General features: G+C 38.3%; 1 protein-coding gene across 5 annotated transcripts in view; it reads left to right on the top strand.

Moving 5' to 3' along the window:
- The window catches only part of Lztfl1 (leucine zipper transcription factor like 1), a 54,361-nt gene that overhangs the window by 6,656 nt on the left and 24,318 nt on the right, over positions 1-23,387 (top strand). For 3 of the 5 annotated variants that reach the window (XM_059269015.1, XM_059269018.1, XM_059269017.1), the window contains exons 3-10: positions 190-384; positions 1,711-1,771; positions 3,497-3,568; positions 4,920-4,985; positions 5,072-5,149; positions 18,404-18,580; positions 19,871-19,974; positions 20,655-21,111. In XM_059269015.1, coding sequence (XP_059124998.1) covers positions 190-384; positions 1,711-1,771; positions 3,497-3,568; positions 4,920-4,985; positions 5,072-5,149; positions 18,404-18,580; positions 19,871-19,974; positions 20,655-20,673 — 772 coding nt within the window. In that variant the 3' untranslated portion in view covers positions 20,674-21,111. Of the gene's footprint in view, positions 1-189; positions 385-1,710; positions 1,772-3,496; positions 3,569-4,919; positions 4,986-5,071; positions 5,150-18,403; positions 18,581-19,842; positions 19,975-20,654; positions 21,112-23,387 lie in introns of those variants that run through there. The other 2 variants (XR_009380368.1, XM_059269016.1) reach the window with 2 other exon arrangements.

The following is a 23,387-nucleotide window of genomic DNA, read 5'->3' as shown; positions in this document are numbered from 1 at the left end:
TAGTTGTATTTTAAAATAAACACATTTGAAGAATTATCCACAATCTAATCATTTTAATAAATCTCTCCCAGAGAGTTTTTCCTGTAATCTTTGATTCTTTAAATGTCATAGTGTAGGTTTCTTGATTTCGGTTGTATTTTGTAAGTTGCTGCTGTGATAAGCTAGCCAGTGGAGTCATACTGTTTTCAGGCTGGTGGAGGAGACTTTCACCATGGATGAGGTCACAGAAGTCCTGAATGGGCTGCAGGCTGTGGTACACAGTGAGGTGGAGTCTGAGCTCATCAATACAGCCTACACCAATGTGCTACTCCTGCGGCAGCTGTTCTCACAAGCTGAAAAGTGGTACCTAAAGCTACAGACGGACATCTCTGAACTTGAAAACAGGTAAAATTTGTACCTATAGTTGAGATATAGAGACCTAGGCATGATCTTAAAAGTTAGCAAATAACTTTGCTAGTGCATTTCTTGGGCTAGGGTGTGAGACAATATGGTAGGGTGGCAGTAGCACTCAAAGTCCTCTTAAAGATACTGTTTCCACCATTCTTAGGTACTAAAAAAGCATTTGAGCCAAATGAAACTGCTTTTCAATCTATTTAAAGTAATGATTCCTTACAGCATCTTTGGTAGCATAATTAGTATTACAGTGGTCTTGATGCATAGATCTGCTAAGTAATAAAGATTGGAACCTTTAAAATATGTTGGAGTATCATTTCCATTTATTCAGACTATAGCACTGCAAATTTGTTTCTAGATAACTGCATTTGAAATCATACACTTACCTTAGGAAATGTAAACTATAAAAGGCTTAAAAGCTTTACAATATTGAAAAGCTCATAAATTGAAAAACCTCTAGTAAGATTAGTGAAGTTGAAGCTTGTCCTGAGAAATAGCATGCCAATTGGGCATCATGGTTCATACCTTTTCCAACACTTGAGAGGCAGAGGCAGGCAGTCTCTGGGAGTTCAAGACTGCTAGGGCTATACAATAAGACTCTGTCTCAAAAACAAAAAAAAAAAAAAAAAATACATGCCAGAAGTCAAGAAGGACTCACTGCCAAGCTCTAGAAATTGTTCTCCAATTCTCTCCTCAAGTGGAAAATGATAAGCAAATGCTAAGAACAGTCCCCCAAGCAAGGATGGAAACTCATTTGACTTCTGCAACTGTCAGTGACTGGTGAGAACATGCTGAGTGTTGATGTTTGAAGAAGGTAGAAGAATGGTCTCTAAGCAAGAGTATAGCCAACAGATCAATCTTGGTGGATCATTGGGGACTTGGTCACACCATCTATATTTCCATGGAATATGCTGGTATTCTTGCTCAGTAGATGCTGTGGACTACTTTCATATCCAAGATAACTCTATTACAAATCAGACTCTTTCTTAGATAACAGTGAATATTATGCAATAGAGAAATCATGATGCAACTCAAATACAACTGTCATTCATATATATATGTATTGACTTTTATGTCTTACTATATATATATCATATACCTACCAAATACAAAGTACCAAGAGCTATAGATGATTCAAATTTGCTTACAGGGGTGTGAGATTCCCAACCATTTGTAATTAAATATCAAGTTTTGTACAGTCTTATGCTCTTCTCGTGAGCATGTGATAGGTTGGTTCTTGTGATTTTTTTTTATTCTTTTGTGTGCTAGAAGTCTAATATCAATGAATAGTCTCTTAAATTTGCTTTTATTCTCCAGAGAATTATTAGAACAAGTTGCTGAATTTGAAAAGGCAGAATTTACATCTTCAAATAAAAAGGTAATTTTTATTATTTCTAAATCTGTATTTATTTTTACATGTGTGGTTATGCATACATGCCTGTTTGTGGATATATGGATGCCCATGTGCACAGCTGCTTGTGTACATGTTTGTGCTTGCATGTGGAGGCCAGATATTGATGCAGTATCTTATTTGATCGCTTCCTACTTTATTTACTGAGGCACAGACTTTTACTAAACTTAGAGGTCATCAATTTATCAGCTAGTCAGCTTTCCCTAGGAATCCCTTGTCTCTGCCTACAGAGCCCAGAAATTACAGGTAGGTCACCATGCCTGCCTGGTTTTTATGTGGGTACTGAGAATCCAAACTTAAGTCCTCATGTTGTGTGATAAGTTGAGGCATTTCCTCAGCTTCCCATATTTCTTAATAGCTGGTCTCTAAAATCCTCATGATGTAACTAGTGGAGGTGGAAGTGAGACCTTTAAAGGAAAAGCATTCAAGTTGGGAGTAGAATTCAATTGCTACTCACACTTGCAAACCAAAGATGAAAAGTTATCGAAGTAGCTGAAGAACACACACACACACACACACACACACACACACACACACACACACGTACTCCCTGCAGTCTAGTCTGAATCCCAGGCCTTGTAAACCCTTCATTCAACTGATACAGAGCATATTCTTTATGGTGATCAGACCTGTGGTTATATCCTGACTCTGCTTCTTAACTGTGTGCCATAGGCAGGTTACTCAAGACAGCAGGTGGAGACAGCCTGGTTGTCTTTCTAAACAATTATGTGCTGTGGTGTCACTTACTAGATACACCATAAATTATAAATAGTCCCTCTTGTCAGATAGCTAAACACTACTGAAGTGAATCCATGTATAGACACACAGAAAACATTTTCTAATAACTCTTTGTAACATATTTCTGACTAAAAAAATTTTGGGTCAGAGGGCTATTAAAATACCCAAATATTTGTGCTAAGTTATTGTTCATCTGTAATTCCTTAGCCATTACAACTTCATGGTATAAGGTTCATGCAGAAATTATTTTCAGCTACCACAGATGAAAATTCTAGTCCTAGAAGCTAGAGATTTTTATCAAGTCTGGCTATGAGCTCCTTGTCTCCCTCCTTTCCATCTGTATGGATAAAAAGGTACAGGGAAGTTGGGTTTCTTTTGAAAGGGTATTTTGTTGTTGTTGGGTTTGGTTTGGTTTGGTTTAGGTTTTGGTTTTTGGGGGTTTTTTTTTGGGGGGGGGTGTTTCGAGACAGGGTTTCTCTGTGTAGCTTTGCGCCTCTCCTAGAACTCACTTGATAGCCCAGGCTGGCATCGAACTCACAGAGATCCGCCTACCTCTGCCTCCCGAGTGCTGGGACTAAAGGCATGCGCCACCACCGCCCGGCTGGTTTTTTTAAGACAGAGTTTCTCTGTGTATCCCTGGCTGTTCTGGAACTTGCTTTGTAGACCAGGCTGACCTGGAACTCACAGAGATCCTCCTGCTTCTGCCTCTTGAGTGCTGGGATTAAAGGCGTGCGCCACAATGCCTGGCTGGATTTCATTTTTATCTCTGTCATATATTGGCACATCATAGACGCTGAACATAACAGAATGAACCCAACAAGAATCATTACATCTGTGGAACTGAAGTCCTGGTGGATTGTTTATAGATATGTCTTCCACTTAGAAAGTGCAAATGTTTAATGATTCTTGCTTTACTCTGTGGTGATTTTAGATTGGTTTCTTCATTTGTTATAGCCCATCATAGATATCACAAAGCCTAAACTTGTTCCAATCAATGAAGGCGGAACAACAGAACTGCTAAACAAGGTAATATTCTCATCATTTTGGGAAAAGGGAAAACCTTGGTTCTGCCCCCATTTCCTGAGCAATGCTAGGGTAAGAGAAATAGTCTGTCACAGTTTTACTGAATGGAACTCAGTGACCAGAAGAGGTTATACCTACTTTGTAGAGTCTAAAGTGACTGATAGATCTTTTCACAGTAAAGTGTATGGCATGGAATTTTGAACTATGTTTTTCTGGGTGTGCATTTGAAATTTGTGATCCACAAAATGTTACGTTTTTTTAATGCTTATAGACGTTATCAGCATAAAAATAAATTTTTCTCAACTCCCATATTCTTGGCATTATGCATGTCAGATTTTATTACACTTAAAAAGCAGTACAGTACCAAGTATACCCTCCAAACTGTTATCATTTCATTGGGAAGTTGGAACTAACATTTCCAGAAGCAGAGATGAGAGAACTAAAGGGTCCTATGGGTGACATAGTTCTGTGTGGGTGGGAAGAGATAAGAACAGATGTTTGAATGATGTAGCCTCTGAGCTGGGTCTTAAAGATGAAGACAGGTTAAGTTAATGGGGGCATGTTGGGCAAAGGAGCAGAATGGCTACTGGCCAGAAGCAAACAAAAGGTTGGCATGACTTAGAATAACAGAGCACAGGGGCCTCTGAGCAGTCCAGCATGTATATTGGAGTAAAATGCAAAATCAGACTGGTCAGGTCGGTGCATCTCATCAGAACTGCATATGAATAAAGGTGTTTGGCCTCCCCTCAGAGCCATGCAGAAGCGGGAGTACTGGGTACTAAAATGATGAAGGTGGTGTGTTTTCAGGGTTAAGTGGCAGCACTGTAGCCAAGTTGCAGAATCAGAAAGCTATGTGAGAGAGAATGGCTGAATACAGAGAACATACCGAGAAAAGGTGTTTCTGAGCAAAAAGTAACTAAGTCTTTGAGCTAAACTTGACTCACAGCTATGGGGTTGGGACAGGCTTTGTGAAAGTAAGATTTTACTCCTAACCAGGGCATTTGGATTTTTGAGCCATTGCATAATTTTGGTTATTTTTTGAATGAAACAAGCAGTGATCATTTCAAGTGTTAAACACATTTTGGTTAAAATAATAAAATTTGGGGGCTGGAGAAAGGGTCCAGTGGTTAAGAGCACTTGCTACTCTTATGGAAAACCCAGGCTTAGTTCCAAACACCCACATGGTAATTCACGTCCATCTGTAACTCCATTACCAGGGTGTCTCATGCCCTTATCTGGTCTCCACTGGCACACACATTGTATATATACATACATATAAGCAAAACACTCATGGACATAAAATAAAAATAAATCTTTAAAATAATAATAATAAAATTTGAATTTACTCACAAAGGAAATTTTAAGACTTCAACAAGAGAATGAGAAATTAAAGTCAAGACTGAAGACCATTGAAATACAGGTAACTGAGAAATCCTTCAATACAGTTATTGAAAAATTAACCTAGAGAGTAAAAGTTGAGTGTATCCTGTTTACATTTGATTATAGGCTACAAATGCTTTGGATGAGAAGTCAAAATTGGAAAGAACACTTCAAGATTTACAGCTTGATCAAGGAAATCAACAGGTAAAACAATTTTATCTATCTTTTCCACATCTTCTAAAAAAAATAAAGTTAGAATCTTTAGTCATAATCACTGTTCCTCATATCTACCCCTGCCATTCTCTCTGCTGAATGCTATTGCTATCTTACATTGAGATTCCCTGGCTCAGAAACTCCATCCTTTGTTCATTTTCCAGGGAAGAGTCACAGCTCACAGGACTAGCATACATTAGAGATTTTAATGACAAGCAAGATGTTCTTAAATTTATTATTGTTAATTTTTTCTCCTTTCCCACCTATACTTAATTAAAGTTGGGGGGGGGGAAGCTGAGGAAAATTTACATTTGGATTTTATTATTCTGAATGTTACTTGAGTTTTCCTTGGATGAGATGACAGTGAGAGAGACTTATTGGTTGGTTATGGGCTTCATTTGTATCTAGCATGCTGTGGGATACAGCGATATCCAGAGTGGTAGCTCTGCAAGCCTACCTGAGAATAATAACTGAATGTTGCTCCACCTGTTTGGAGTCCATTAGTATAGCATTGCCTCTCCTGTGGTCCTCCCACTGAGTGTGACATGGTATTTTGATTTTATATGAGCAAGGCCCTGTGGTGAATTTTCATTGTAGAATTGTCTTTTCTGTGGTTGTCATTGTAAGTGTCTGCTAAACAATCTTCAAATCTACCTCTGTATGTTTTTCTTTTTTTCATTTCTAACATAATTTTTTTTTCTTTTTTATGGAATGGGTATTGTGCCCAGAGCTATACATGCTAGGCCAGCACTCCCATACTGAGCTATATATATATCCCCAGACTTCATTAGGTTTTGTTAAACTTTTTTTTCTATGAAAAAAATTCAACATGGAAACTACCGAGAGTAGTGTAATGTAGTGTAATGAACCCCCATGAACGCACTACTCAGCCTTACGATCACCCGGCATGGCCAGTCTGGCTTCATCCTACTTGTGCCTTCTTCCCTTCATCCATGTCTGTGTGAAGCAAGTCTCAGACATTATTTTTCTGTAACTACTTATTGATACAATATTTCTTATATGACTAAGGGGAAAAAAGTGTGTGTGTGTGTGTGTGTGTGTGTGTGTGTGTGTGTGTGTGTATGTATGTGTGTGTGTGTGTGTGTATGAAGAGTGGGAGGAGAGTGTTCCAGAACAGCTTTATAACTTCAAAAGTTAAACATTTACAAACATTTTTGGGTGATGAATTTATTTAAAAGCCATTTGGGGCTTGTTTACTATCTGATTCAAAAGCAAAGTGGATACATGCTTTTACTAGTTGAAAGGTCTCTTTAAAGACTAAATATTTTAAAATTCAAGTATTGTTTCATTTTGTTGAAGACACTGCTTCATCCTCATATCAAACAATCATAGGCAATTTTCTGTTGCACTAATGCAGATCTTTTTTTCTGTCAAAAGTTTTACCCAGTCAAAAGCAAGATTCAGATGTAAGATTGGTAGTGTAGTTGTCAAATTCTGCAGAAGTGTATATAACTCAACAGGAAAAACATAAAACCTTGTAAATTTACAAACACTTATAAACAATAATCATTAGTAATGTTCTCCATAGTTTCTTGAATAATAATTAAAACATGCCTATTAAATTTTTTATGAATGTGACTAATCTATTACACCTATACTACTTGTTCTTTTGAGAGAAAAATCTCACTGTTTCTAGCTTGGCTTAGAACTTGCTATGTGTAGCCCAGGCTAGCCCACATAATTCAAAATCTTTACTATGTTTTCCCCCTTTATCCAAAATTCTTTTTTGCTTGTTCTTAATTATAAAAAAAATACAGACAAAATACTTTGATTGTGTTTCCCTTTCTCCAATTCCTCCCAACTCCTCCCCACTCTCTCAACTTATCTCTTTCAAAACAAAAAGAAACATACATACCAAAAAAACTCCCACAAAACACAAAAAGGAAAAATCAAAGTAAAAAAGCAAAAGAACAATAAGACAAAAATATGCCAAAATGAAAGAAAGGGTCCACAAAAATACCATTGTGTTTATTTTGTGTTAGGCAATTACTCCTTGGCATGGGACCTGCTCTGAAGTGTGTGGTTGATATATAAATGGAGCCAGTGAGGCTTCAGTAGAGAAAACTGATTTTCCCTTTGCCAGAGGGTATCAATTGCAGGTACCTTCTAGGTCAGACCCCATGTCCACTCCCCCCTCTCAGTGATAGGACTCTCCCTGGCTTGAACCTGTACAGGCCTTATATATGATGCCACAGTCTCTGTGAATTGATATGTGTATCAAGCCTATTGTGTCCGGAAGACACTTTGCTTGGAGTCATTCCTCACTTGTGGCTTGTACAATCAGTCTTCCTACTCTTCTACATAGCTCTCTGAGCTTTAAGTGGAGAGTTTTGATGAAAATATCATTTAGGACAGAGAGCTCCACAGTCTCTCTCTCTGCACATTGTCCAGTTGTGGATCTCTGTGTTCGTTCCCATGAACTGCAGGAAGCTTTTCTGATGTGGGTTGAACAAGGTACTGATTTATGGGTATAGCAGAATGTCATTTTATTGCCGTGTTCCTGTAGCAGAATAATACTAGTATGTTTTCCCTAGGCTTGTGATCCAGCTAGTCTTATGTTCTTTGGCCACCTTAGCAGTATCTGGTATGTGTTCCATCTCATGGAGTGGGCCTTAAGTCTAATCAAAAAGTGGTTGATTACTCCATAGTCATGTGTGACTATTGCCCCTGTATGTCTTACAACCAGGTCACTGTTGTAGGTCACAGGGTTTATACCTGCATCATACTGATAATTATTTTTCTCCTCCAGTAGGGTACAGAGTACCTTCCAGTACTATGAGTGCTAGTAAGTAGGGATGAAGCTTCTAGTTAGGCACCATCTCAACTTCATTCATGTTCAATGACATGAGTAAGTGTTGTTTTCATCAATAGGGCCTTAACATTAGATTCTGGAGAGTAAGTAAGGACTTGAGCAATAGCTGTGGTGCTTGAGTTTCCATGGGGCTGCTTTAGCCAACAACTCAACAAGATGTAACTCATTCCTGACACTGGAGGTTTTACTCGGTAGCATAAGATGTCTAGTGTTGTGGGATATTTGTATACTGTGTGAAGATATATTACTGTGATTGGTGTAATAAGAGCTGAATAGCCAATAACTAGGCAGGAAGAGGTTAGGCAGGACTTGGGGACAGAGAGAACTCTGGGAAGAACGGCAGGGTAGCCAGTGAGATATGGAGAGGAAATAGGAGGTGCAAGATAGAAGAGAGGTAATGCCACATGGCAGAATACAGATTAATATAAATGGGTTAATTTAAGTTATACAAGCTAGTTGAGACAAGCCTAAACTAAAGATCAAGATTTTATAATTAATAATATGTGTTGTTATTTGTGAGCTGATGACCAACAAAAAAGCATGCTACAGTCTAGTTGGGGCATTGTCTCCTGTAGCTAGAGTTTTCCTGCCTGGCCCACGGTCAGGACAAATCTCTTTCACCTGCCAGTCCCACAGCCTCAGACCCAACCAAGTAAACACAGAGACTTATATTGCTTACAAACTGTATGGCCATGGCAGGCTTCTTGCTAACTGTTCTTACAGCTTAAGTTAATCCATTTCCATTAATCTATACCTTGCCACATGGCTTGTGGCTTACCAGCATCTTCACATGATGTTTCTCATCGTGGTGGCTGGCAGTGTCTCTCTGACTCAGCCTTCCACTTTCCAGCTTTATTCTCCTCCTTGTCCCGCCTACACTTCCTGCCTAGCCAATGGCCAATCAGTGTTTTATTGACTGACTAATCAGCAACACATTTGCCATACAGAACATCCCACAGCATTTCCCTTTTTTTTTTTTTTTTCAAAAAGGAAGGTTTTAACCTTAACAAAGTAAAATTACATATAATTTGGGAATTTGGGCGTAGCTTCTCTTACTACTTCCTGCTGGAGGGGGGCGCTGTATCTTATGGGAATACAAAGAAAATTTTAGGATCATGGAGTAGTCCATGAGGCTGAATTGTCTGAGCCAGTTGCCTTCAAACCATTCTGGATGTTGGATCATCTGGGCCATGATGTCATCAGAGACCTTTCAGGGGGTCTTGGCTGGTCAAACCTGATGTATCTTAATCTTGAACAAATCCATAGCCTCTGGCTTTCTGTGGGAACAAAAGAGACTCTTTTCCAAAGCAACATATCCTTATATACAAATTTTGAAGTCAAGGTACCTTTAAAATATACATTTTGGCATAACTGAACAGCTTTTACAATCAAATGTTTTTCTGCAGTTAAAAGTCCCAAAGACAACACAATCCAGATTCTCTGTGTAATATTCATCTTTACGTGGCTTATTTTTTATACTACCTTTACTGTCTCTTTAAAGACTTTATTTTTAAAAACTATTTATTTGTTTCTATAACTGTATATATCACCTTTTTTGTCTCTTTCAAGCCTACGTATATTTTACACATATTGTAAACGATTACATCTGAATCTGTCTTATTGTGAATCTATTGCCTTAAACTGCAGCAGCTGTGGCTGCTGGCTCCACCCACCTCAGCTTCCCAACATGGCTACGTTTACCACCAGCTCTGGGAGCTATTGTGGGTCTATGCTTTTATCCAAGCAGCGTGTAGTCCAGAAACCTCTTTTTTTGTTTTGTACCAGCAAAGTCTAAATCTACCACGCAGCTTAATGTTCCACTTGCAGAGGCCTCATTCCCACCATACGGCAGCAAGTCGAGCGTGCACGCTAGGAACCCGCCAGTAGCTCAAACCTGCAGCTGCCGCTCATTTGAGAGAGACAATTAGGAAGCTGTTTTTAGCTCCGTTTTAGAATCTTTTTTTTTTCAGTTTTTAGGTAGAAACTCTTGCCACCACGTTGGACGCCATTTGTAGCTAGAGTTTTCCTGCCTGACCCACAGTCAGGACAAATCTCTTTCACCTGCCAGTCCCACAGCCTCAGACCCAACCAAGTAAACACAGAGACTTATATTGCTTACAAACTGTATGGCCATAGCAGGCTTCTTGCTAACTGTTCTTACAGCTTAAGTTAATCCATTTCCATTAATCTATACCTTGCCACATGGCTTGTGGCTTACCGGCATCTTCACATGATGTTTCTCATCGTGGTGGCTGGCAGTGTCTCTCTGACTCAGCCTTCCACTTTCCAGCTTTATTCTCCTCCTTGTCCCGCCTACACTTCCTGCCTAGCCAATGGCCAATCAGTGTTTTATTGACTGACTAATCAGCAACACATTTGCCATACAGAACATCCCACAGCAGTCTCCCTTATTATTTGTTGATTCCATTTAGAATCCTTTCATATATATATATATATGGAAGCTTCTACAGTGGTAGGTTTCCATATGGTTTTTCAAATGGCCTTTAGTGTTAGTTGTCCATCCCCATATTCCTCACTTTACTCTTCTCTCCCATCTCCCTCTCTGTTTAATCCTCCTATTCTAGTTTCCCTTTTTTTCTCCATTATACTATATTCTACTTCCCCCTCTTTGGGAGATTCTCACTTCCTTTATAGTCCCTTACTAGATACCTAACCTCTGATTATTTTTATTTTAGTACAGATACCAAACGTTTAAAAACTAACATCCACATAGGAGAAAAAAAATATAGTGTTTGTCTTTTGGGATCTAGATTACCTTATTCAGGATGCTTTTTTTTCTTAGCTCTAACCATTTACCTGATTCATTTCATAATTTTTCTTATAGCTGAATAATATTCCATTATGCATTTTCCTTATCCATTCATGAGTTGATGGACATGTAGGCTGTTTCCAATTTCTGGCTATTATGAATAGAGCAGCAATGAGCATGGAAAAGCAAGTATTTTTGTAGTAGGATGTAGATTGCTTTGGGTATATGCCTAAGAGTGGTATAACTGGATCTTGAGGTAGATCTATCTCTAGCTTCCTGAAGAACCAACACACTGATTTCCATTGTTGCTGTACAAGTTTGCGCTCTCCCCAGCAATGAATAAGTGCCCCCCACATCTTTGCCATCATGTGCTGTCATTTGTTTTATTGATCTTGGCCATTCTGACTGGTAAGATGAAATCTCCAAGTAATTTTAATTTGTATTTTTCTGACGGCTAAGCATGTTGAACATTTTTTTTACATGTTTCTCTGTCATTTGTGTTTCATCTTTTGAGAACTCTCTGCTTAGTTGTGTACCTTACTTTTTAAAATGCATTAGTTGTTTTCTTGCTATTCATTTGTTTTATTTTAGTTCTTTGTATATTTTGGATACTAATTCTCTATTGGTATATAATACATCAAAACTTTTCCCATTCTGTAGCCTGTCATTTTGCACAAATGATGATATCCTTTGCCATATAGAAGCTTTCAGTTTCATGAGGTCCCATTTGTTAATTGTTGGTATTAGTGCCTGTGCTATCAGTGTCCTGTTCAGAAAGTCTCTTCCTATGCCAGTGTGTTGAGGCCTATTCCCTGCTTACTCTTCTATCAGATTCAGTGTATCTGCCCTTATGTTGAGGCCCTTGATCCGTTTGGGGTTGAGTTTTGTGCAGGTTGGTAAGTATAGTTCTATTTGAATTCTTCTGCATGCAGCCATCCAGTTTTATCAGCACCATTTGTTGATGAGGCTGTCTTTTTTATGGTGTGTATTTTTTACTTTGTCAAAAATCAGGTGTCCATAGGTGTTTTTGACTTATGTCTGGGTCTTCAGTTTGATTCCATTAATCAACATGTTTGTTGCCATACCATGCTGTTTTTATTATTATAGCTCTGTAATAAAACTTAAAATCTGAGATGGTGATACCTCTAGCAGTTCTTTTTCAGGATTATATTATTCAGGATTATTTTAGCTATCCCTCTGTGTGTGTGTGTGTGTGTGTGTGTGTGTGTGTGTGTGTGTGTGTGTGTGTAAGAAGTTGATGATACTTTCACTTTCTGTGAGGAACTGTGATGGAATTTTGATGGGGATTGCATTGAGTCTGTAGATTGCTTTTGGTAGAATGGCCATTTTCACTCTATTAGTCCTAGAGATACATGACTATAGGACATCGTCTGGTGTCTGCTTATTCAATATTTTTTATTCAATCTCTTAAAGTTTTTATTATACAAGTCTTTCACTTGCTGGGCTAGAGTTAGCTCATGATATTTTATTTATTTTTTGAGACTGTTGTGAAAGGTACTGTTTCCTTGATTTCTTTCTTGGTTGGTTATCATTTGTTTATAGGAAGGCTGCTGGATTTTGTGTTAATTTTGTATCCTACTACTTTGACACACACACACACACACAAAAAAAATTGTTTATTAGATGTAAAATTTTCCCTGTGGAGTTTTTAAGGTTCTTATATATAGAAAATCATATCATCTACAAATAAAGATACTTTGACTTCTTCATTCCCTATTTGTATCCCCTTGCTCTCCCTCAGTTGTCTTACTGTTCTAGCTAAGACTTCAAGTTCTATATTTGAATAGGTATATTTGAAAAAGTGGACATCTTTGTCTTGTTCCTGATTTTAATGGAAATGCTTTCATTTTCTCTCCATTTAGGTTGGTGTTGACTGTGAGCTTGCTGTAAAATGTTTTTTTTATGTTGAGATATATCCCTTGTATCCCTAGTTTCTCTAGGACTTTTATCATGAAGCAGTATTGGATTTTGTTAAAAGTCTTTTCTTTATCTAATGAGATGATCATGTATTTTTTTATCTTTCAATCTGTTTATGTGTTAGATTAAATTTCTTGATCTACAAATATTAAACTATCCCTATATCTCTGGAATGAAGCCAATGTGATCATGGTGGATAATCTTTGATAATGTTTATGGATTCATTTTACAAGTATTTTATTGAGAACTTTTGCATCTATGTTCATAAGGGATATTGGCCTATAATTTTCTTCTTTTGTTGTTGAGTCTTTTTTTTGGTTTTGGTATCATGGTAATAGTAGCTTTCTGAAAAGAATTCAAAATATTCCTCAGTTTCTATTTTTGCAGAGTAATTTGAGGAGTAGTGCATTAATTCATCTTTGAAGGTCTGGTTTCTGTACTGAATCCATCTGATCCTGGGCTGTTTTGGTTGGGAGATCTTCACCTACCGCCACCCCACCCCACCCCCACCCCTGAGACAGAGTTTCCCTGTGTAGCCTTGATTGTCTTGGAACTCACTCTGTAGACCAGACTGGCCTAGAACTCACAGAGATCCGACTACCTCTACCTCCCAAGTACTGGGATTAAAGGTGTGTCTCACTACTGCCCAACTAGTTGGGAGATAATTACCACTTCTTTTCACTAGGAGTAATGGATCTGTTTAAATTGCTTATTTGATTTTGATTTAACATTGGTAGATTATATATATTAAGAAATCCATCCACTAATTTAAGGTTTCAGTTTGGTGGAATACTGATTTTTAAAATATATCCTTATGATTCTCTGAATTTCCTTGCCATCAGTTGTAATGTTGCCCTTCTCATCTCAAATTTTATTAATTTGGAATTTCTCTCTCTGTCTTTTAGTTAATTTTGCTAAGGATTTGTCGATTTTAGTGATTTTTCTCAAATAACCAATGTAGCCGAAAGATTTCTCCGGTCCCCGCCTGGCTAGCTCAGTTGGTAAAGCATGAGACTCTTAATCTCAGGGTTGTGGGTTTGAGCCTCACATTGGGTGCCAATTGTAGACAAATTTCTAAACGGTCTTATTAAATAAAAACCCAGAGCCAGATATAGGGGTGAAAACCTGAGAGACCAGAGAAATAGGAAAAGCCACAAGCTAACCTCACCTCACGAACACTTCAGTCTCTAAAGAGACCTACTTCCTGTATACCCACGCCTATATGCCTTTCTGTTCTGCTATCTCATTTGCTCTCTGTCCAGCTAAATCACTTCCTCTTCCTGCCCAGCTCTGTCACTTCCTATCTGTCTGTACAGACCTCCAGACCTCCATGGTTAATTAGTGTTGGAATTTAAGGTGTGTGCCACCACACCTGGCTCTGTTCCCAGTGTGGCCTTGAGCTCACAGAGATACGGATAGATCCATGAATGATAGGATTAAAGCTGTGTGCTACCATTGCCTGACTTCTATGTCTAATATAGTGGCTGGCTTTTTCCCCTGATCCTCAGATAAATTGTACTGGGGGACACAGTATATTGGGGGACACAGTATATCACCACAAACCAACTATTTGTATTATGTTTTGTTTTGTTTTGTTTCTATTCCTTGATTTCAGCCCTGAGTTTATTTCTTGCCATCTGTTTTTTTTAAATATTATTTATTCTTATTGATCTAGTGCTTTCAAATGTTTCAATAAGTTAGTAATATGAGATCTCTTTAGTTTTTTTTTAGATTACACAGTGTTTTATTAACTTTAATTTTTTTGTTAAGAAAATTTTTTTCATTCAGTTTATACACCAAAGATCCCCCTCTTCCCTCTTCCTCCCCCCCAGCTTCCCCCTCCCAACCTACTCCCCACTCCCACCCACAAGAAGGCAAGGCCTCCCATGGGAAGGCACATTCAGTAGAAGCAAGTCCAAGCCCTTCCCCCTGCCTCAAGGCTACACGAGGTGTCCCATCATAGGTAGTGGGCTCCACAAAGTCTGCTCATGCACTGGAGATGGATTTTGATCCTACCGCCAGGGGACCCCCAAGCAGATCAAGCTACATAACTGTCTCACCATGCAGAGGGCCTAGTCCAGTCCCATGTAGGCTCCACAGCAACTGATCCAACTTTCATGAGTCCCTCCAGTTTGGTTTGGTCGTCCCTGCATGTTTCCCCCCCATGTTCCTGATGCACTTGCTCATAGAATCCCTCTTCTCTCTCTTTGACTAGACTCCTGGAGCTCTGTCTAGTGATTAGCTGTGGATCTCTGCATCTGCTTCCATCAGTCATTGGAGAAAAGTTCTGTGATGACAGTTAGGGTATTCACCGGTCTGATCTCTGGGGCAAGCCAGTTCAGTTCAGGCACCCTCTCCACTATTGCTACTTGCCCAGGCTGGGGTCATCCTTGGGGATTCCTGGCAACTTCCCTAGCACTGGGTTTCTCTCTATCTCCATGATGTCTCTCTCTGTCATGGTGTCTCTTTCATTGCATTCCCCCTCCCTCCCTGTTCCAGCTCAACCATCACAGTCCCTTATGTTCTCATCACCTATCCCCTACTCTCCATTTCCCACCCCTCATCCCCAGTTTACTCATGGAGATCTTATCTATTTCCCCTTCCCAGGGCTGTCCATGCATCCCTCTTTAGGACTTATGTAGGCATTTAGTAATATGAACTTGCCCATAGAACTGCCTTAATTGTATCCCATAGGGTTGGGTATGTTATGTTTTCATTTCATTCCATTTTAAAGTTTTTATTTCCTTCTTGATTTCTGTCTTGACTCATTTTTCATGCAGTAGTGAGTTTCACAGTTCCCATGAGTTTGTATACTTTCTGCTGTTTCTGTTGTTGATATCCAGCTTTAATCCATGGTGGTCAGATAGGATGCAGGATGTTATTTCAATTTTCATATATCTATTGAGATTTGTTTTGTATCTGAATATGTGGTCAATTTTGAAGAAAGTTCCTTGAGCTGCTGAGAATAAAGTATATTCTTTAGTATTTCACTAGATGTCTACTGGGTCCATTTGATTTGTGATGTAATTTAACTCCAGAATTGCTCTTTATTTTTTGTCTGAATGACCTGTCTATTGGCAAGAGTAGGCTAAGTGGGGTATTAAAGTCATCCACTATCACAGTGTGAGGGTTTATATGGATTTGGGCTATAATTGTGTTTCTTTTATGAGCTTGAATGCCCTTGTGTTTGGAGCATAAATGTTTAGAATTGTAATATCCTCTTGGTGGATTTTTCCTTTAATGAGTATGTAGTGTCCTTTCTTATCACTTCTGATTAGTTTTGGTTTGAAGTTTATTTTGTCAGATATTAAAATGGCTATGCCTGCCTGCTTCTTGGTTCCATTTGCTTAGAATACCCTTTTCCATGCTTTTGTCCTGAGGTGATGTCTATCCTTGATGATGAGGTGTGGTTTTTGGATGCAGCAGAAAGATGGATCCTGTTTTCTAATCCAATCTGTTAATCTCTGTCTTTTTATTGGGGAATTGAGACCATTAATACTGACTTATTAATGAGCAATGTTTATTGATTCCTGTTATTTTGTTGTGATATGGGTTTTCCCCTTTTTTGACTTATTGTCTGGAATTATTTATTTGTGCCTCTTTGGGTGTAGTTAACATCTCCAGATTCAAGTTTTCCTTGTAGTGCTTCTGTAGAGCCGGATTGGTAGATTGCTTAAATTTGGCTCTATTGTGGAATATTTTTCTTTTTCTGTCAATTGTAATTGATAGTTTGGCTGGCATCTGTGGTCTCTCAGAGTTTGTAGAACATCTCTGTACAGGCCCTTCTGACTTTCAGAGTTTCCATTGAAAAGTCTGATGTTATCAAATGGTCTTGCCTTTATATGTGACTTGGTCTTTTTCCCTTGCAGTGTTTAACATCCTTTCCTTGTTCTATACATTTAGTGTTTTTATCTTGATGTGTTGTGGGAAATTTCTTTTCTAGTTCTATGTATTTGGTGTTCTATATGCTTCTTGTACCTTGATAGTTACCTCCTTCTTTAGACTGGGGAAATTTTCATCCATGATTTGGTTAAAAATAGTTTCTGTGCCTTTGACCTAAGTTTCTTTTTTAATTTCTTTTTATTTAATGTTCATTGATGTTTTGCCTCCATGTATGTCTGTGTGAGGGTGTCAGAAGCCCTGGAACTGGAGTAACAGACAGGTGTGAACTACCATGTGGGTGCTGGGACCCGGGTCCTCTAGAAGAGCAGTCAGTGCTCTTACCTGATGAGCCATCTCTCTAGCCCCTGAGTTTCTTCTTTTTACTCTCTCCCTATTATTGCAGATTGGTTTTTTTCATAGTGTCCTAGATTTCCTGTATATTTATTTTGGGGCGTGGATTTTTTGTTTGTTTTAAGATTTAGCATTTGCTTTGACTGAGCTATCCATTTCTTCTACCTTGTCTTCAAGACCTGAAATTCTCTCTTCCATGTTTTGTAATCTGTTGGTGGGGCTTACTTCTGAGGTTTTTAGTTTAGATTTTCTTCAGTGATTCTATTTATACTTTCGTGCTTTGCAGTGTTTTCATTATTTCATTGAACTGTTTGTGTTTTCACTGTCTTCATTAAGATATTTGTTTATATCCTCTTTAAGGTCCTTGAACATATTCATAATTGCTATTTTGAAGTCCTTGTCTTGTGCTTCAGCTAGATTGCATTTCTTGGGTTCGATTACTACAGGTTCCTGGCCTCTAGAAGAGGCATGTTTGTACTGGCTGTTGATTTTTGTATTTTTTGTGCTGAGATTTAGGCATCTGGAGTTAAGATGTTTGAAGTGTTTCTTGGTGTAGATATCTGGCTGTGTCTTTGTTTGCTGTTGCCCACTCTGGGTTCTAGGTAAGTGGAGTCCCTGATAAAGAGTGTTTCTGTAGGTTGAGAGTAACACAAAGGAACGAAGATGGACTAGGAAGAAAGGCTGAGAAGAGCAGCATGAAAGAGCTAGGGGGCTAGGGTCCACCCCAAAAGGAAGAATCCCAAGAAATATAGGTGTGGTGAGAGGCACATGCAAGTAGGCTGCTGCAGAACAAAGAATAAGTCTAGAGAAGTTGGAATGGAGACAAAAAAGAAGAGTTGCTCTGTTTGATTTTTAATTTGACTTTTCAGAATGATTTGTCAGGGGACTAGGATATAGCTCAGTTAACTAAATGCTTGCTTAAGCAAACACAAAGCCCTGGATGTGATCCCTAGTACCACATAAACCAGGCATGTTGGTACATGCCTATAATCCCAGCACTTGGGAGGGTGAAAGCAGGGTAGGTGTTTTAGGTCATCTTTGGTTACAAAGCAAGTTTGAGGCCAGCTTGATTTATAAGAAACTCTGGTGTGCGCCACCCCCCCTCCCGCCGCCACCCCCTTCTCTAAATGATTTGCCATTCCAACCCTGGTACACACAACTTTGTCAAATTAAAATCTCATTACTCTCTTGTTCATTTTTGACTGAAATCCTAGCAGTTCAGAAATGATATTTTCTATATTTGGAATGCAGTGACTACTGAGTATCTGCTGTGTGTATACCAAGGCTGAGGCTGGATTGAGCCTGCTGGCAACCCTGCTGGGACTGGCACTTACCCAAACGAGTGAGAAAAACTATGTGCACATACAACACGGCATTACCCTTTGTCTCCTTGGATGCTGGATCACTATTTTAAAACATCTGTTATTTAGTACGTCAAGGGAAATTTTATTCGTGTATTTATTTTTTATAGGATTTTATAAAGGCCCATGACTTGGATGACTTGGAAAACACAGTTGCAGCTCTTAAGAATGAATTTCAGAAAACACTTAATGACAAGACAGAAAACCAAAAGTCTTTGGAGGAGAACCTAGCAGCAGCCAAACATGACCTCCTCAGAGTACAGGAGCAGCTGAGCATGGCTGAAAAGGTCAGGAGACACATGCAGAAGGGCTTTCACCTGTTCATGTCTGATTACCTAATGCATACAGCAGAGAGGAACAAATGTGACTAGATAAATGCTAGACAATTATCAGATTATTTTTACTCTGAGTTTTAGTCAGTGTATGTTCTGAAGAGGTATCATTTCTGGGCACTTATGTTCTTCTGTCTTTGTGATAATAAGCAAACTGCTCTCTTCTTCCTCCATATGCTCCCTGCACTCTACACCCTTGCGTTGCTCTCTGCTGGTTCTTCCCACAGCCTGACAGAGACCTGGATGGCTGGGGTTTTTTTTTTTTTGTATGTGTGTGTGTGTGACCTTTTCCAAAATGTTTTATATGGGAAATACATAGAGAGTAGATTCTTTACTTTAGGGTTTAGACACTTAAAAATGTGGTTGTGGGGCATGAGAGATGGCTCAGCAGTTAAAAGCACATGCTGTTCATACAGAGGACCCAAGTTTAGTTCCCAGCACCCACATGGTAGCTCATAACCGTCTGTAACTCCAGTTTCAAGGGATCCAGTGCCCTCTTCTGACTTCCATGGGCACCAAGCATTCATGTGGTATACATATATACTTCCAGGTGAAACACTCACATACATAAAATAAATAAATAAATCTAATCTTTTTCAATCATATGTATTTTTTTAAAAAAGGATTATGGGTGCTAGGGATGGAATCCAGGACTCATGCATGCTAGGCAAATGTTCTACCAGCTGTCCTACAGTCCAGTCCTGGGAACTAAAATTAAAAACCTTCAAATTAAGGGCTAGAAATATGGCTTAGTGGTTAAGGCTCTTGGAGAGGATTTGGCTTCCAGCACTCACATCAGATGGCTTACAACTACCTATAATTCTTGTTCTCTGCATGAATGTAGTTTACATAAACTCACTATCCTGTACACATACACATAAATAAAAAGAAATGAATACTTGTTAAGACATTCAAATTAAAAATCCTCCTCCTTGGGTTTTTAGAATTGGGGGATATAGAAAAATAATGGGCATATCTTACATGAAAGTTAGTTTGTATGTCATACAGAATCCCATATCTAGGGCATAGTGTACTTGTTACTTGCTAACATGTTGTTACCTTGGAAAATAGTACTGTTTTATTAGCTTCTCCTTTAAAATATTTTTAAAGTTCAGACGATTTTAATTTTATACAAGAATGTTTTTAAGGAAATAAGAAAATTGGCAAACAGTGTACATTTTTATCACATTTGTTATTCTTTCCTTAACATTTCTTAGTAATGGGCTGACATTTTTCACAAAGCAGGAGTTAGAAAAGAAATTTCAACAAACAGCAGCTTATCGAAACATGAAAGAGATTCTCACCAAAAAGAATGACCAAATCAAAGATCTACGGAAAAGACTGGCAAAGTAAGCTGGCTGACCCTGCCTTGGGGTTCCTCTCCCCACTTGCCTGCTGGTACCAATAAGTCAAGCTCTGGGTATGACCATTGTTTAATCCCCAGGGTTGCTTTTAGGCTCAGCTAGACATTTTCTTCACCACACTGTACTCGGTTGTTCTTAGCAGTGGATTATTAGCAGGTAATGGCACAAAAATAGCAGCTAGCAAGGGAGCACTAGGCATTTATGCTCCATGAGTTCTCCTGGTGCTAATGTCCTTTGCTTGTTGGGTCAATGGCTTTGCATAGAAATCCAGCTGAAGCTAGCATCTGCCTTTGTCAGAGTTCTCAGGGAAGACATCTGTAAAGTGAATTCAAGATCAGATTTGTAATGGGAAGGGGTTTGTTAGCCCTTAACTCATAGTCATGTCAGCTGTTCATGGTGATCTGAGGGTTGTCATAATTACACTAAGCTATCATGGATCTAAATGCCAAATGCTGGTCTGGAATCTGAAGACATCTTAGGTGATGTGATGTAGACACCAACTCACCATCATAACATTAGTCTTGAGTATAACTGACTTCTGCTACAATAGGCATGGAAAGTGAGCAGTAATGGCATTCCTGGGGTAGTTACTGGAGTTATTTCAGTTATGACAGCAACAAGAACAAAAAAAGATCATGACAATATGCTCTTAATTTTATCTCTAGATATGAATCTGAAGATTAAAGACTGAAAGGTTTTGTCCAGAACCTGCCACACATGAGCATACAAGTTATCTCCATCCACCTCAGGCATGTATTTTGAAGCATTTTGTCATATTCTCTCCTTTTTCTAATGTTTAGGCTTTGCTTGTAATACTAGAATTAGTATTCTTATCTTCAGTTCTCTAATTGAGAAGAGAAAAAAAATGTAATGATTCTTTTTTGTTGTCCCAAACACCTGTCTGTCAAGTGCTCCAGTCTCCGTACAAGTACAGTGAGATTTCTTCATGGTAGAAAAGAGTTTAGAGTGGGAAGAAGAGCCATCCTTTTGTATTAGTAAGAAGAGTGAACCTTTTAATGTTAGATAAGCCGGTACCATCAATACTTGTACAGTCTCTGAATGTAAAGATACATAGTAAAGTTATTAAGTTTACAAATAAATCTCCTATTTTTAATAATGAAATCCTAATTAATTTACTCTATCTGATAATCAAAATGTATAAACTCATGGAAAATATGTTTACTGTCTTCTATAGTCAGCATTTTTAATCCTTTATAAGGGAAAGTAAGCTGCAGTGAATGTGAAGACTCAGTTAACCTTTGCATCTCTCTATCATGAGTGCTGCTTATCAAAGAAGATGCAGTCATTTTTTGTATCCTGACTTATGGGTCTGTGATATGGATGGAGAAGTCATATTCATCCTATGCTTTCATAGTTTAGAAATCAGATGGACTCAGAGTACATGCATTCTCTAGACTTATTTCCAGAATATCTGTTTAGCCTATATGTGAATTAGAACTCTTTCAAACATTGGCTCAACAGAAAGTCAGTGACTAGGTTCCAGGTTGGACTTTGGGTTGTGGTTTGTATATGTATAGAGAAATGGCGTTTTCAAGAGATTTTAATATTTCTATTGGTGTGCTTTTCCTTGGCTGATCATATATAAAGTATTAGAAGCAGGACACATACCTATAGTATGTGGTGCAGTGATGTGGTATGTGAATAAATAAAGCTCACAAGGCAGTTAAACCTCAGAAAGAAAGCATTTACCCTTCACATGTTAACATGGTAGAAGTTTCCCCATTTCTCAAAGCAAACATGTCTTTTGAATATGTGAACAATCTGAGAGAGGCTCCTCCACCTCCACAAATAGGGAACTTACTCCCAGAAAAGAGTGCAGTGATCAGAGCTTACATCTGTGCTATTTTCACTCAAACTTTTAGTGTTAGTTTGAATGTACTGTGGGGTTTCTGTAGACTTTGTTAAAATACTAAACGAACAAATAATAGTGAGGTAATCTCTCCCTAAAAAAGCAGGGAAGGCAATCTTAGAAGATGAATGAATCTGGAAAAAAAAAGTACACAGAAAGAAGGAAAAAAAGGAGGAAGAGAAGAAAAAATACAGTAACAAGCCAGCATTTCCTACACATTTTCCTCATCCATTTATTTGTAGTTGGGTCACTCACCAGTTTCTTGTAGGCTTTCATTGAGGACTCTAGTTTCACCCTGTACTTCTTTAGCCCAATATAATTCCCTCTCTAAAAGTCCATTCCATCATTTGTGGACCAGGATGTTCTGTATAAGTCAGAAAGTGGAACTTCTAACTAAGTGAAAAATCTTTCTTTCAGAAACCATTTGTTGTATTCTCCCTACACCCTTTCTCTGTTTCATGACAGAAAGAAAGATTTGTTAAGAAACCTGTAATACGCCGGGCGGTGGTGGCGCACGCCTTTAATCCCAGCACTCGGGAGGCAGAGCCAGGCGGATCTCTGTGAGTTCGAGGCCAGCCTGGACTACCAAGTGAGTCCCAGGAAAGGCGCAAAGCTACACAGAGAAACCCTGTCTCGAAAAAGAAAAAAAAAAGAAAGAAAGAAACCTGTAATACATTACTGGGTAGAAGTTTATTTGTTTATTTATTTATTTTTGTTGGTAGTGGCTTTGAGTATTCTGTATAGTGTGTTCTACTTGTTGAATAATAAATTCAAAAGTATTTCTGAAACCTTAAAATCTCTTAAGCAGTAAGATAAACAATTGGCTGCATAAACCAATTTAAGACTTCTTTCACTTACACCGCTTACTGCTTCTGGTTTTGTCACTTTCAAACTCATACCGCTCAGCAAAATGCAGTTTTAAATATTTATTTCACTTGGCTTCCCAATTTTAAGATTTACCTCATTTAACTGACAAAAGCCTATTTAGTTAGTACATTTTGGCCCTTTAGGAAACTAGTTCAGCCTTGAGTGAGCTATTAGTGTACTGGTAACTGTGGACAGTCTGAGCTGGTAAGTCATCTTAATGAAGCTCCTGGCCAAGATGCAGCACTTAACCTACTATACATGAGACCCTGGGATCAGTCTCCACACTATAAAACAAAAACAAAACCGAAAATTATGATTTAGACATTTTGTTAACAAAAATAAAATGTAAAGGGTTTGTTATTAATATCTTCAATTTGACAGTTCATTGTTTATTTGTTCTTACATTTGTATGCCTGTGTTAAATAAATATTTAAATCATTTATTTATGTCTTGTAAATCTAATTATATAGAATATATTTGCTCTTTGAAATAAGTAATCATATTTGATAAAGCCTTTACTATTATTTCCATTTTGATAAACTGAATGAGATTCCTATAGATCTTTACATTTTAAGTGCTTACATTTTTAATATATTAGATTTTAAAACTTTGGTATTATTTGCCTTCCACTTACACCAAAGTGCCTGTGTTTTAAGCTTTG

This window comes from Peromyscus eremicus, chromosome 7, assembly GCF_949786415.1.
Source record: "Peromyscus eremicus chromosome 7, PerEre_H2_v1, whole genome shotgun sequence".
NCBI classification, from domain to species: domain Eukaryota; kingdom Metazoa; phylum Chordata; class Mammalia; order Rodentia; family Cricetidae; genus Peromyscus; species Peromyscus eremicus.
Note: the sequence above shows the minus strand (reverse complement) of the source record. Positions and strands in the feature narration are given on the sequence as shown.